The sequence below is a fragment of the Pan paniscus genome, chromosome 5 (assembly GCF_029289425.2).
Source record: "Pan paniscus chromosome 5, NHGRI_mPanPan1-v2.0_pri, whole genome shotgun sequence".
NCBI classification, from domain to species: Eukaryota; Metazoa; Chordata; class Mammalia; order Primates; family Hominidae; genus Pan; species Pan paniscus.
In genome coordinates, this window is record NC_073254.2 from 71,304,561 (window position 1) to 71,321,160 (window position 16,600).

The 16,600-nt window shown below is 39.9% G+C and overlaps 1 protein-coding gene across 14 annotated transcripts in view; it reads right to left on the reverse strand.

The window, feature by feature from the left end:
- DST (dystonin) overlaps nt 1-16,600 on the reverse strand; it is a 494,203-nt gene that overhangs the window by 373,035 nt on the left and 104,568 nt on the right. For 5 of the 14 annotated variants that reach the window (XM_024929293.5, XM_008954362.5, XM_055113686.2 and 2 more), the window contains exon 1: nt 11,999-12,757. The exons of 8 other annotated variants lie outside the window; for them this stretch is intronic. In XM_024929293.5, the coding sequence (XP_024785061.3) occupies nt 11,999-12,089 (91 nt within the window). In that variant the 5' untranslated portion in view covers nt 12,090-12,757. Of the gene's footprint in view, nt 1-11,998; nt 12,776-16,600 lie in introns of those variants that run through there. One more of the 14 variants, XM_008954358.5, reaches the window with a different exon arrangement.

The window sequence follows — 16,600 nt, forward strand, 5'->3', positions numbered from 1 at the left end:
CTTTTCACCAAAGTTTATGGACGTGGTAGCCCAAAACCACATTAAACAAAAGGTAAGCCATACTTCTTCCTAACTATGGACTGTAATTCCAGAACAACAGCAATATTCAACTGCTGTTTACTGAAACAGAGACTATTACTTCTCACCACATATATTACCTATAGTCCACATTATTAATGATAACTTTGACTGCATATAAGGATGAGCCACAATTACCTACAGTATGGTGTTCTCTAGACTGGCTATCAGAAGACCAGAATTCTAGCCCCAGTCCACCACCTAGTCAATGCAATCATGAAAGCCTGATTTCCTTGCCTATAAAATAAGGGCACTGGCACTTATGTAACCCATCTCAGAGAATTGTTATAAGAATCAAATTGTATCATATATGTAAAAAAAAGTATAAAGTGCTAAAATTATTATGATCATCAATCTAATTGAGAGTTTCCTACACCATATTAAGAGTGTCGCATCCAATCTTTACATTTGCTGAGCCATGGCTAAAACTTATTTCTCAGTACTAAACCCTCAGGTTTCATAACATATGTATGATAAAGCAGAGTTCTTAAAAATGGAAGATAAAATCTTCAACTCAACACCGGTTACGTATCAGCAAAATCTATCTTGTTTATATTAAAATAGTAATTCAATTTTGTGATAATACTTTTCCTAGAATGCAAAAGGTGAAATGCAAGGTCAGATTGTCCAAATGACATGGTAAGACCAAGAAAAATCTCTGTCTGCACCATCCACCCACACATAACACAAAGCCTCTCCCTTCCCCAGCTCCCACTGAAATTCTGCCTTCCTTCAAATGCCAGCCCTGCTTGTGAAACCCCTGGATGCTCGTATCACTCCTCTTGTGTAGCACTCACATATAATGAGTGTAGCTGGTCCACTTTCGTCACCAAACTCTGCTCTTTGAGAGGCTACAAACCTGTGTTCCTCTTCCTTCTGTAGGCCCTGATTCCTTAGCATATTTTAATGTATAGGATCAATAAGTATTTGGAATTAAACCACATGTTCCAAACTGGTGAAGATCTGCTTCTCCCGGTTCTAAACCCTTCATCTCTTCCCAGTTTTTCCAGGGAAAGACTGAGTACAAAATACGATGGGTATGAGGGAATAGAGAATATACTAGATGGTAATATGTTCACTTGAAGCATATGATCAATTAATTTCTGACTAGAAATATGAGAAAGGTTGGGAACAATGCTGCTTGAATGCTTTCAAAAAATGCTAATTATAAAAGTATTTCATTCCATTTACAGTATTTTACTTCTACTGAAGCACAAATTTAAATTTCTATATAGTTTTCTAAATGGAAAGGGATATATAAGTACAGGTCTTTTTCCACAAGAAAACTAAAGCATCCTTGCATCTTGCTTTCTGTAATTTAGAATCCTTCAGTCCTGCTTTAGACCTTCCAAAAAGGTTCAAAGAAAAAGTATAAAGACTACACATTATCTATAGTAGTTAAATTGTTAGAGCTTCTGAGATTGTTTAAAGGACACTGACATATTTTGGCCAAATCCCATCCTGAATTTCCAGGTGTTGTGGGAGGGACCCAGTGGGAGGTAATCGAATCAGGGGGGCAAGTCTTTTCCATGTTGTTCTTGTGATAGTAAGTCTCACAAGATTCTGATGGTTTTAAAAAGAGGAGTTCCCCTGCACAAGTTCTCTCTCTTTGCTGCCATCCATGTAAGACGTGACTTGCCCCTCCTTGCCCTTCCTTGCCTTCCACCATGATTGTGAGGCTTCCCCAGCCATGTGGAACTGTAGGAACTGTAAGTCCAACCTCTTTATTTTGTAAATTGCCCAGTCTCTGGTATGTCTTTATCAGCAGTGTGAAAACAGACTAATGCAGAGATATTCAAATAACACTGCAAAAAAAAATGCCTCTATAGCACAAACTATTGCTTCGAGAGGTATAAAATTCATATTATATGCAAAATCAAACTCTTAATTTGAATCACTCCACTTTTTATCTACTAAGTATTTTCAATATTCTTTTTTTGTTTTTGAGACAGAGTTTTGCTCTTATCGCCCAGGCTGGAGTGCAATGGCATGATCTCAGCTCACTGCAACCTCCGCCTCCCAGGTTCAAGTGATTCTCCTGCCGCAGCCTCCTGAGTAGCTGGGATTACAGGTGTCCACCATCACATCCAGCTAATTTTTGTATTTTTAGTAAAGATGGGGTTTCACATGTTGGCCAGGCTGGTCTCGAACTACTGACCTCAGGAGATCCACCTGCCTTGGCCTTCCAAAGTGCTGAGATTACAGGCATGAGCTACCATGCCCTGACTTATTTTCAACATTATCTAGTTTCTGTTACACAAATAAGGTTATCACAAGATCGCAAGACGAACAACCAAGTACTCCTTTAATCACTCTCTTTTTTCTAGCAAAGGCAGTCAATAGTGTTCCAGAATTCTAAACATTTAGGAACTGCGACTCTTCTAAAATATGTTAACAGAAAAAAAGCAAATAATCTTGCTGTAACTCAACTCATATTTTTAAAATCACATGTAATCATTTACGTGAAAGCACTGTCTTAACTCTAAGAGGCAACAGTGTGAAACTCTGTGTTTGTGGATACTGTATACATATAGCACTACATCCAGGCCATAATCAAATTACCATAACAAAACTTTCTCACTAACTACTTTCTTACTTACAAACTTTCTATCCAACTCTACTTCTGATTACATTTTAAAAGAAGTAATTCAATATCCTAAGAGTTTTTAACTTTCACATATTTTACAGGACATGGACTACTAATTTCAGTGTATGCTTAAAATAGAACAGTTCAACTAATTTTAGACTCAAGTGTTATAAAGCATCATAGCTGCCAACCAACTGGATACCTGAATTGCAGCTACAACAGCATATTAGATACACCAAAGCAAACTGTCAGATTGCTGAACTCAGAGTCACCATATACAACTCTATGAAGCAGATACAATAAATAACACACATAGCTAAAACAAAATAGTACTTAAGAATGCTATGACCATATAAAAGGAAATAATCAGGTCCTTATTTATTTAAATAATAGCTATAATATGCAGTGGCTCAAAGGTGTCAAAAGGAGGTAATGGTATAAAAAGGTTACTGATCATTTGCAAAACATATCTGATAAAGGACTGGTATCCAAAATATACAAAAAACTCCAAAACTCAACAATAAAAAAAAAAAAATTTAAAGTGGGCAAAAGGGCCAGACATGATGGCTCATACCTGTAAATCCCAGCACTTTAGAAAGCCAAGGCAGGAGGATCACTAGAGCCCAGGAATTCAAGACCAGCCTGGGCAACATAGCAAGACCCTGTCTCTATATAACATAAAAATATTAGCCCAACATGGTGGCACATGCCCAGATACTTGGGAGGCTGAGGCAGGAGGAGCTGCTGAGACACAAGTTCATGGTTACAGTGAGTTATGATTTTATCACTGCATCCAGTCTGGGTGACAGAGTGAGACCATGTCTCAAAATAAAAAATGCTTAAAAAGCGGGCAAAAGATCTGAACAGACACCTCACGAAAGGAAATACACAGATGACAAGCATATAAAAAGATACCAGCCAGGTGCGGTGGCTCATGCCTGTAATCCCAGCACTTTGGGAGGCCAAGGCGGGCAGATCACAAGGTCAGGAGTTTGAAACCAGCCTAACCAATATGGTGAAACTCCATCTCTACTAAAAATACAAAAATTAGCCAGGCGTGGTGGCGGATGCCTGTAATCCCAGCTGCTCAGGAGGCTGAGGCAGGGGAATCACTTAAACCCAGGAGGCAGAGGTTGCAGTGAGCCAAGATTGTGCCTCTGCACTCCAGCCTGAGTGACAGAGCGAGACTCCAACTCCAAAAAAAAAAAAAGATACTTACATGATATGTCATTTAGGGAACTGCAAATTAAAACAATGAAATACCACCACGCATCTATCTGAAAGGCTAAAATACAAAACAGTGACAATACCAAATGCTGATAGGATGTGTAGCAACAGGAACTCTCATTCATTGCTGGTGGAAATGAAAAACAGTACACCCACTTTGGAAGTCAAGTTAGACAAGTTTCTCACAAAGCTAAACGTACCATACAATCTAGCAATCATACTCCTTTACACAAATGACTTGAAAACATGTCCACACAAAAATCTGCACTCAATTGTTTAGAGCAGTTGTATTCATAACTGTCAACCCTTAGGAGCAACCAAGATGTCCTTCAGTCGGTGAATGGATAAGTAAACTTGGTACTTCCAGACAATGAACTTAGCAATAAAAAGAGATGAGCTATCAAGCTATGAAAAGACATGGAGGAACTTTAAATGCATATTGCTAAGTGAAAGAAGCTAGTCAGAAAAGTCTATATACTGCAGGATTCCAACTATATGACATTCTGTAAAAACATAAAATATAGAGAGAGCAAAACGATCAGTGGTTGTCAGGGGTTCTGGAGCTGGAGAGGAACAAATAGATCAAACACAGAGGATTCGGGAGCAGTGAAACTCTTCTGTATGATATTACAATAATAGACACATGATATTATGCATTTGTCAAAACCTATATAGAACTGTACAACAAAGGAAACCCTAATGTAAACTATTAATCTTGTAATCAACTACGTAATTGATGAATCAATTTATCAATATTGGTTCATCAATTCCAACAAATGTACCACACCAGTACCAGATATAAATACGAGAAACTATGGGGGAGGAAGAGGGAGTATATGGGAACTATGTAGTTTCTGCTCAATTTTGCTATAAACCTAAAACTGCTCTAAAAAATAATGTATGCATTTTTTAAAAGACTACTGGTGTAGGAAGAGCCACAGTACTTGAGTTCTTAGATCTACCTAATTCATTGACTACCTACATAATCTCTACTGCTCAGAATATTCCATATGCCCTATTTTATCCCGCCTTTATTAACCCAGTGTCTACCTCACTAGACAAGTAGTAGTATTTCACACCAAAATCAAGAAAACACATCATTACACTGGCATGCCCAGCATGGAAAACCATAGCACTGAATACAGGGGCACTAGAACAATAGTATGTTTGTATAATATCTTTCATACCAGGGTTCACTGGGAAATATTTTCACCCACTAGAGTAAAATCAAGACTTTGTCAACGCTCTTTGACAATTCTTTCCAGGAAACATTTCAGGCATGTATCAAAGCAGTCACATTCATTGGTAACATTTACAAAAACAGTTCTTTTCAAAATCTTCTCGACCCAAATACACACTGGAAATGCTCATATTAAAATTTTATTGTCTTTTTATAACTAATCATTAGAATTGGTAATACAACTAAGACACAACAGTTTGACTTCCAAAATCTAATATTTGAATAAAAGTAATATCTATAAATGTATAAACTATTAACTTTAATTTCATGCATTTAACATATCTGAGAAAGTTGTAGTATTAATCAAAATCAGAATCTTAATAAATATATTTTCATAACTATTTCTGCAGTATCTCCCAGTCAATATAATGACACTAAAAATATATGGTTTAGGCCAAATATACATTTGATGTTCAAATGCCATTTCTACCACTATAGCTATGCGACTCTTTAAACTTACATATATACATAACATATATGTATTTCATGTGCAATACCCAGCATCATGCCAGGCATATGAGTAGATTGACATATAAATGGTAGTTATTGTTTTGCAATTTTAAATTAAAATTTAAGGCTTAATGCTCAAATTGTAGGGTAGCCAAGAACTTAAATGAACATAAAACCACTTAACTTTTTATACACCAAACCAAACTAACTCTACATATTTGCTGAAGTTTATGTAGAAAATAAACAAAGAAAAAATTAAGATTTTTGAAATAAAAACAAATATTAAAAATTATTGAAATATATTGAAAGTTTTTTCACCATATATATTTACCTTTTAAAAGGATATGAATTCAATTATTTTATTTGCTTATGGAAAATAGATCCACTGCTCTAAGATGCTACTAATCATGCTCAGAGGATTCACAACAAACAGACTGATAAGGTATTACTTAAAGCGCTCTACATTAAATAGAGCATTCCAGTTTTCTAGGGCACACTACTTGCTGTATTTCCAAGGTCAAGCAAAATAGCTTTTGTTCCATTTAACTACCAAGAAAGGTCTAATTGTGATTAATAATAAAAATGTTTTAAAAGCACCTTTTCTAATAAATACATACTACAAGTTTTTAAAAAACTTAAAAAGGAAACATTTCAAACTTTTTTGGACATAACTTCAACAACAAAAGTTGCTGCACCCGCCTCCTGTCCCCACATGCAGAACCAACTAATCGGCCATCCTGACAATTTCTGAAATTTCTCTTGAATCAGCCTTCCATTCCAACCACTATAATTTTACAGTACCCACCTAACCTGTCTCCCTGCCTGAGTCTTCCCTTCCACTCAGTCCTCCGCACTGCTGCCAGAGTGCTCTTTCTAATATCTATCTAACTTCCTGCTGGGGATCATAAAGGGTCACCCTCACTGCCTAAAGAATAGGCACTCAAGATTGCTTTCAATCTGGTACAGCATAACCCTCCATCATTCATCCATATCCATCTTCCTACAAATTCTAACCAATCCTTTCCCTGAAACCTGCAGTGCACTTCAGCCAACGATCAAAATGATTTTGGCAATTATGTCAATGAAATGGAACAGTCATGCTAGTTTCTCCTCTTGGAGTTTTCCTCCCTGGTACTTTTCACCTTCTCACAGGGTGAAATCCCATTTGACCCCAAATACAAAGCTTTTCCCCAGCCTAAGCAGAATTATTTGCTTCTTCTTTTGGGAGAGATGAAGCAAGTCAGAAAACAAAAGCAAACAAAATTGCATTAAAGGACAAGCAGAAAAAAAAATGAATAAGAAGGGGTCTCATTTGATCACTTACTGAAACAATGACATACTTCAGCAAATAATTACCTGAAATTCCTCCTTGGACATAGGTAGAATGTAATCCCTGAAATATTAAGAGCTAAGAAATGGACACAGAAGTCTTTCCTGTTTTTTATTCAAAGCCATTATAGAGAGACTTCCATGAAACAGAAGCATCTGTGTTTAGTTAATATGAAATAACAAACATTCAAAACTACAAATCATCTTCTCTTCCCAATTAGTCCACCAGGTCACATGATTTGGGTGTGTTCTTGTGCACTTTTATACTCAGTTGTGGAACTAAAACAGAAATGAACATGACAGCCTAGATATTCCATCTTGTTATCACCTCTATAGCTTCAGATATTTTCATAATCTCCAATTGCATGAAGATGCTTTGGTCAAATATTCCAGCTCCCCACAGAGCCAGGATCCTGAGGCACATATGACCCAACGGCAGAAATACAAGCACTTCTTTGTCAGACTACAAGATAGCAATAAGACAATAAATTGTTTCCACCACCTGTCCTTACACTGATTACCTAAAAAGTTATTGAGCCAGAAAACAAGCATCTCCAAATTGTTCAAATACAAAACAAACAAACAACAACAAAAAAAACCCTAGAAGTTTTAAAAAGCATAAGCCTTCTTTTTAAAGTCTCTGGGCTAAATAAATGTTGAGATAACTCTCTAAGAACAAAAGAAACTGAAAAGAGCATCAGTAGAAGTTTAAAATTAAATTCACTAACAATACCTAATAATTTCCCACATTTCTGAACTCATATACACTCCTTATTGTGTGAGGCAATAAACACAATTTAATCGTAATTATTTGGTGAGAATGACTTTTCAAACCCATGTTGTAACATAAAACATTCAAATGCGTCATTTTGAAAATACTCAGAAACCTCATGGTGCTCTCAGATCTTCTTCAAACTTTAGTGAAGTCAAATATATTGTGTGATGATTGTTAATATGTATCCAAATTTTAAGTTTCCAATTTTAGCACACTTTGCCCTCCATGTGCCAGACACTGCTGATTGCAAAACCAGTTGCCATTCTTTCCTAATTCTTTACAAACAAAACTTCAATTTTTGTTCAGGGCACTAAATGAAGCCGGCTTAAAAATCTACATTTCCTAGTCTACCTGCAGATAGAGATGGCCCCTGGAACAGCTGTCCCCTGGAATGGAGATATAAGGGCTGGAAGAGGAGCAGCCATCTTGTGATCACAAAACGACCACAAGATACACTATAAATAGCCACACAGACAGATATAGAGGAGTCTGAGTCCCTACTGGCAAATGGGGGTACCCTACAACCCAGTTTTGCCTATTTAGGACTTCTCAATACCTAAGAAAACACCTATTAGGCTAAGCAGTATCATTTGTTTTCTGTTACAAACAGTCAAACATAATCTTAACTAACACTCAGCAAATTCAACCTGTTTCACTTTTAAAAGAAAACAAAAATCCCAGACTTATACTATTATGACTAGCTATAATATAATATTATCATGATGCAGCACAGTTAAAGTTCATTTATTATATAACTATTAACCTATGAACAGAGCATGAGCAGAAGAAATTTGAAATCAAGTTTTTTCAGAATCCTGGAAGCCAAATGAAAACCACTGAGCTAGATCATTACATGCTGCAGAGAAATTCCCTGAAACCTGTATACTCCAATTTTCAATTCAAGGGAGTGTCAGAGCCGATTTACAGAGTAAAATGACAGAATTTTTACTAATCACCTATCAATAAAGGCAATAACCACGAACTGAAAATGAAAATTATGGTAATCTTCGTTCCTTTTGTCACCATGCACATAAGCAGATTTTATAGCCCTAATGAGAGAAGAAACTAAAGCAATTATACAAGGTATTTGTAAAAAACAGAGAAAACTTTGCTTATTGCCTAAACAGCAGTTTGCAGGGGGTGAGGGGGTGGAGTGGGGTTAGTGATATTACAGGTAAGTAACCAAAACGACCATTCCATGCAGCTTTCATAGAGAATGATAAATGCAACACTTTCATTACGGTTGTCTAGGTACAACGGATTTACTTCCAGATCAATAGAAAAATAACCCTTTTGGTGGAACAAAATGATGTAACATTTTAAAATTACATCTATAAGGTATAGAATGAAATGTATTGAATTCACATTATCTCATTTTCTCACTTAACATCATACTACAAAGTAACAATGTGTTGGGAAAACAAATATTCCAATGATAAACTCAAAAAGCAGAATTTCATAAGATGAGAACTAATTAATCATTTATAATAACAGCATATGGGTTAGTTTCCTTACACTTAAGAAGAAAAATAAGATACTACTGTATCTTTTAAGCTAAGCTACTAAGAATGTTTTGTATTACACGGTATATACACTGGATAATTTACTATAGATATAAAAGAAAGCCATTCTGATGTAGACAATTTCTAGCCTAAACAATAATAAAGAATTATGTTTTACTCAAAAATAAATGCCTTTATTCAGCCGAAGTTTGGTATCAGCTGAAGAAATATGTTTTTTAAATCAGATGTCCCTGAATATTCCATGAATATATTTTACAAGTAACAGGACTCAAATATGAATCAGAACACTGCACCCTTCTTTGTAGCAAATAGCTCTTTCTGTGTTATTCTAATTCAGCAAACAGTTGCCTATTTTTGCCCAGAAGTAACGGACCAAAACAAGATACAAGAATAGACTGACTACACCATAAATAATTAGCGCTCACTCTCCACTTTTCTTGTTTTTCTACAGAGTCTGATTTGAACTCCTCTCAAGGCTGTCTGAAGACTAGACCTAACAAAACTCTCGACTTCTAAATCTAATGCTCATAATTCCTAATATTATAGATTATTACAATTCTACATTTCTGACAACAGGCAGATTTTGAATTGGTTCCAGCTGACTCCACCACTTACACTACTCAACAGCTGAGGCATATGATAACTTGGCAACCTGATAATATTCTAGATGAATGCAAACTCATTCTGTAACCAAGGAACTCTGTCAGAAATAAAAATCAAAATGACTTCCCTTTAAGTTTAAATGAGAACATAAAATGTTTTGAACAATGCATGATTTCAGAAAGTGAGCAACCGTACTCTGAACGTTTAGTGAACTGACACTCCCTATTCAAAGCCTACAATTCTTTTCTGATTAGATCAGTCCCCACAGCAAGTCACCAGGATAATAAGCAGTGTAGTGAAGTCATCATACTGGATACTGATGGGAAATCATAACTGGCTTCAAAACACATCGGGAAACAATGAGTTTTCCAGGTCTCCAGCTTTTCATGGAATACACTGCCCAATACTCTTACTTTCCTTTCCATGACTAAATGAAACATAGCACAGCTATAAAGCCCAAGTACAAATTGATGAACTAAGCATTTTAAAAACCATAAGTAAAAATGAGGAAAACTCCCATCATTTTTTCAGTGACGTCTGAACAATATGTTTGAAAATGTATCTGTTTAAGGGCAATACTGATTGTTGTACACTGGCCTTCAGATCTTTAATTTCCTTTTATTTCCAAAGGCAAAGACAAGCTTTTAAACAATGCCTACTTCTTTTAGACAAAGTCAAATAAGCACTCGTTTTCAGTCACCTGAAATCACCCACGTGTCACTTAAGTAAAACTTCATGTGACAAAAATTCATTCAGCTATAATTTTTTTCAAAAGTATAAAATGTATCTACTTTAGAACGTTCAGATTTTTTTATTTCTGACTGTATAGAGCACAGATGTATTTCTTCAATAAGGTTTGTTGGTCTATATTGCAATATTTCTCCTTTTCAAAGCTCTGGAAACAACTAATTACAAACCTTACTTTAAAATGGAGTGATGCAGGTAAACATGAGTATATTACCCACCCACCCACATACACACACACACACACAAATGTCACAAATGTGCTTTAGCCTAAAATATCACTGCACTTGCTCAGTGGCAGTATTATACACAATAAGAGTCTTGGCACAAAGGAATTCTCATTGTACTGTTTACAAAATTCTACAAGGATTGCAAGAATTTCGGTTATAAAACATATCCTACAAACAGAGAAAACAATTGTGAGTGTATTCGGGCTTTTTGGGGCTTTGGAATTTTATCGTTTAGTTCAATTTTTTTTTTATTTCTACTTTCTACTAATAGAAAAACTACATGCATCGTTAACCATATAATACCACTGAATTTACTGACATTGAGTTACCAAACCCAAAGCAAATATTCAAAAGATATAAAACCATCTGAATCCTACCTATGAAATGGGTCACTATTCACTATAAATACGTTAAACCTCTGTGAGCTGCTCTTGAGTTCGGAGTGTTTTGGGAGCCACAATAAAAAGATGGTATATACACACTTAAAAATACATTTCCAGACACAAAAACACTTAAAAAATGGACAGCTGCAATTTGTATTTCATCATTATATTCAACTATGAAGTCAAAGTAAACATTATACTAAAACATAAATATCAGATTGGCATAGAATTTCCTGAACATAAAGGATGGGCAGAAAAAAATCTCAAAATACATTCTTTACATTTAAATTTACAACAAACTCACTAAAGTCTTTTATCCATCACGCTATAAAATAATTTTTACAATATATCAGAGTAAGTATATAGTCACAAACTTTTTCAAATAAGAAAGATCATTTTAAGGAAAATGATCTAGTGATGCTGAACCTTTTCTACAGGGCTAACCAATACCCTAGCCAAGCAGCAGCAGCAATGCCTTAGTAATCCCACAGAGAATAATCGGTATCCACCCTCCCAGGAAGAATTATGATTACGCGTAGTGCTTAAGAGCTTTTACAAGGGAGAGAAAACGCAATGTGCTTCTTGGAAACAACCCCCTTCCCCCCTCTCTACCGCTCATCTAAGGGCGTCTCCGGACTGTCGCCCACCCCACCATCCTCCCTGCGCTGGGGGTACTAAATCCCGTGCAAAAAGACCTGGTCCATTCCCAAGACTGGTCCAGACACCTGTTTACTCGTGCCCAAGCAGTGGTGGCTCTGATTAAGGAAAGGCAGCGGTTGCCTCTCTGATCCGTGCCAAGCTCCGCAGCCCCAGGGCAGGGACCACATACCTTTGTACCTCTCCAGGACATCCTCGTAGGCCTGGAGATACTCCTGCTCCTCCACGTACAGGTAAGCAGCAGGGGAGAGGTAACCCGCCATGCCGAAGTTTATCTAAGCGATGACTGACAAATTCCCCTCTCCCCCTCGTAACCCCCGGACAGTATCGCAGTCAGCAAGACACAGCCTTGGGAACTGGAAAAGAGGAAGGAGCAGCACGCTGGGGAGAAGCACGGAAGCCGAAGACGCAGAGCGGGGGCGCAGGGGGCTGCCGGCGCCAGGGCCGGCAAAGGAAACGCCCAGGCCTCCGGGCAGGCCGATGGTGGGCCGTCCGGCTCCGGGAGCCCGAGTCCCTCTCGGGTTTCAGCAGCGGCAAATCTCAGCGAACCCAGGGGCGGCGACGAGCAGCGCCACGCCAAGCGGAGGAGCGGGGCGTGCGGCGAGGGCGGGCGGGGGCCGGCGGGCGCCCGGACCCTCTGCAGCCGCGCTGACCGCTCTGCTGGCCCTGCACGAGGCGCGTGCTCCGGGCCGGGCCGAGGCCGCGGCAGCGGTGCGGGAGGACCGGCGCGCTGCCTCCACCGGGGATGCTGCACGGCGCATCTGCAGCATTTCCTGGCCGCCGCGCTGCAGACACTCGCCCGCGCCGGGGAGAGAGGGAGGGAGGAGGGTGGAGGGTGGAGGGTGGAGGGTGGAGGGCGGAGGGCGGAAGGGAGGGGGCGAGCGCGGCGGTCAGCGCCCCGGCTGGCTCAGCTCCGGCCCCGGCGCCTCTCGGCCCCTCCCTCCCAGGCAGAGCCACGCGCCCCAGGCCCCCTCCCCAGGCCCGCCCACCCGGGTGGACCGTGCGGCCAAGCACTCCCACCCCCGGACACTGGCTGCCCGGTCCCGGATCCCCAAGGGCGACGTTTCTATTTGGGATCCACAACAGGTGCCTGAGAAACAAAGCCGCAGATCGCTCCACCGCTGTGCGCAGCCCCCTGCTGAGGGGCCAGCGGCTCTCCCTGGGTAAGGGATGATCGGGGGGAGGGTTGGAAATACTTTCTTCCACCCATCTTTTTGGCGTGGGAGGATTCAGGTCACTCTGTGACAGCACAGGGCAAGGAGGGCACGGGGGTCCGCGTCTAGGGGACATCCCGGGGACAGGGTGAGGAGGCCTCTGCAGGTGGCCCCGCGCATCAGCGCCTGACAGCCGGGCCGCGCCTGCGCCTGAGCGCCCGGCCGCCGCGAGGCTGCCGAGTACCAGCCTGCGGTCCCTCCCTTCTGCCCCCCAGAGCCCACAGGCGCATCTGCTGCTGGGCTCCGCGGCGGGCCTATAGGTTCACAACTGCCCCATATTTATCACCTCCCTCCTGCTCTCTCCTTATTATTCATTCTACATAGTACTAGTATCCATTAAACTGAGTAAAATGGATACAGTTCCCTTAAATTAGATATATGTGTATCATATACTAAAGTGGGTGAGTTTAAGCGTCCATTGGAGGAACCAACTGATACCCAGGCATGTAAATGGATGTGTTTAAGAGTAATGACTCGCCGGGCGCGGTGTCTCACGCCTGTAATCCCAGCACTTTGGGAGGCCGAGGCGGGTGGATCACGAGGTCAGGAGTTCAAGACCAGCCTGGCCAAAATGGTGAAATCCCGTCTCTACTAAAAATACAAAATTTAGCCGGGCGTGGTGGCGGGTACCTATAATCCCAGCTACTCGGGAGGTTGAGGCAGAGAACTGCTTGAACCCCGGAGGTAGAGGTTGCCATGAGCCGAGATCACGCCACCGTATTCCAGCCTGGGCGACAGAGCAAGACTCCGTCTCAAAAAAAAAAAAAAAAACAGTGAAGTCAGGCTGCTGTACATAGAATCTTCACTCCTTACTGTGTCACATGGGCAAGTTACTTATCCTCTCTGAGACTCTCATCAGTAAAACAGCGATAGTAGTGCCTAACTCATAAAGTTGTATAGTAAATGAAGTTTAGAATAATGTCTGGTGTTATATAAGGATTAGCTGCTGCATCTACTACTTTATTTAGGAGGGGGGTCTCACTCTGTCATCCAGGCTGGAGTACAGTGACAGGATGATCCCTCATTGCTACTGCTATTATTAGATAAATCAGCTGATTGTTGACGGTCTGACCTATGTCAACTTCACGTCTTGTCTAAATCTTCCTTCCCTATTTCCTCCTTTCACATATACTGACCTTTTGCCCTCCATGATTTTTTATTTCTTTGTTAGCGTTGGGTGTTGTGAACTATGGACCATTTTCCATTAATGCTTAGATAGGGATGAGTTCCTCTTGAAAGAAAAAATTGTGTACTCGTGGAAAAAAAAACTGACTTGAGATAGAACTGGAGCACTCCTCAGCAACTGGCCTACTTCTGTTACTCCAAACAAAGCAAGACCACATCTCTGTTTTCTATCCTGACCACTGGTTTATAATCTGAGTTTGAACCACTGTCCCAGTAAGTCTTTAAGGTTACTAGAGTTTTCTTACAGCTCGATATGCATTTGTGTGCACATTAGTTCATAAAGTAACAACCAGGCATCATATGGGACACCTTCTTGAAATAAAAGGGTTAGCAATTAAGTCCCTGAAAGTCATTCATTTACAGACCACACATGTATAGACATAGGTCTCTCAAAAATGTCTCCTTTACAATGAGTAAGGTCATTGAAGGCACGTCTGAGCCTTCATCAGAGACTGACACCCAGTAGCACCCAGTTTTATGAATATAGTCAGCACACACTTAGTAATTTTAATCATCCATTTAAGGAACCAGTCAAAATGAGCAGAAGCAACATTTGGGATTGTTTTTAAAAACAGCCTTTACCCCATGCATTCTTGGAAGGGTAACATTGGGTCAATATGCTAATAATAATAGTGTATTCCATAGAGAAGAGGCAAAAGCATAGCAGTAAATAGCTTGGACTTTGGAGTAAAGACTGCCTGAATTCAGATCCTAGCTCTACTACTTCTTGACACTACGACCTTGGCAAAGTTTCTCTTCCTTTCTCAGCAGATTCTGAACTGAAAATGGAGAAAATCATAGTACCTACTTCATGGGGTTCTTGGGAGGTCTAAATAGGATACCATATTAAGTGCTTAGAAGAACATCTGGCCATGGGTAAGCTATCATTTATAGAGCATTTGATGTGCCAAGGAGGTAGCAGAATTGTTTGCATTCACTATTATATTTAATCACCACAACCATGACCCTTTGATAAAGAAACTGAGGCTAAGATAAGTTTGGTAAATTGTCCAAGTAAACACAACTAGTCATGGACAGAGAAGGAATTAAAACCCAAGTCTGCCTGAGTTCAAAGTCTGATTCTCCTTTGATCCTTCAATTCCAACTTCAAAGAATTTGGATAGGACAAAAATCCTTTTCTTAAAATAGCATTATCACTGACAAACCATGTAACTTTATAGGTAGTTTATGACTGAAAAACCCAACTTACAATATCCTGTAGCTAACAACAGCAGATCTGTATTGCTCATATGTAAAAAGCATTTATACAATGGGTGTTTAAAAGCCCCTTTCCTTATATTTCATTGTTTTATTCTCACATTGACCCTACGAGATAAGAAGTAAACATACTATAGTCTCAGATTTTAATATGATGAAACCACAACAGATACAAAAGCACTAAAGACTAAAAATGTGAAGTTAGGCCAGGCACAGTGGCTCACGCCTGTAATACTAGTACTTTGGGAGGCCAAGGTGGGCAGATTGCTTGAGCCCAGGAGTTCGAAACTAGCCTGCACAACATGGTGGAAGCCTGTCTCTACAAAAATACAAAAATTAGCCAGCATGATGGCACACACCTTTAGTCCCAGCTACCTGGAAGGCTATGGTGGGAGGATCACTTGAGCCCGGGAGGTAGAGGTTGCAGTGAGCTGAGATCACACCACTGCAATCCAGCTTGAGAAAGAGAGGAAGACCCTGTCTCAAAAAAAAAAAAAAAGTGAAGTTGGCCAGGCCCTGTGGCTCACTCCTATAATCCCAGCACTTTGGGAGGCCCAGGCGGAAGGGATCACTTGAGCCCAGGAGTTCGAGTCCAGCCTGGGCAACACGATGAGAACCCATCTCTATAAAAAAAAATTTTTAATAAGCCAAGCATGGTGGTACACACCTGTAGTCCTAGCTACTCGGGAGGCTGAAGTGGGAGGATCCCTTGAGTCCAGGACTTAGAGGTGGCAGTGAGCTGTGATCATGCTAGTGCACTCCACCCTGGGCAACAGAGCAAACCCTCAACTCATAAATAAATTTTTAAATAAATAAATAATAAGAAGTGTTAAGACATGTGACGCCTTCACTAATATGACTTTCCAAACCGTAAACCTGATTATGCCACTCCATTGCTTAAAAATCTTTCAATGGTTCCCTAGCACTTACAACATAAATAGTCCAGTTGCCTCAGGATTGTACACAAACATCTTTACAGTTTCTGCCTTTCCCTTCCAAATCCCACACTTAGCAACACACTTTACTTGCAGTTCCCATTTACACCCATCTCCCTACCTTTGTTCTTGTAGTTCCATCCCTCTAAAGTGGGCTTCCCTTTCACCCTAATTCCATCAAGCTCTTTAAATCTCAATTCAAGTGGCACTTCCTCTCAGAAA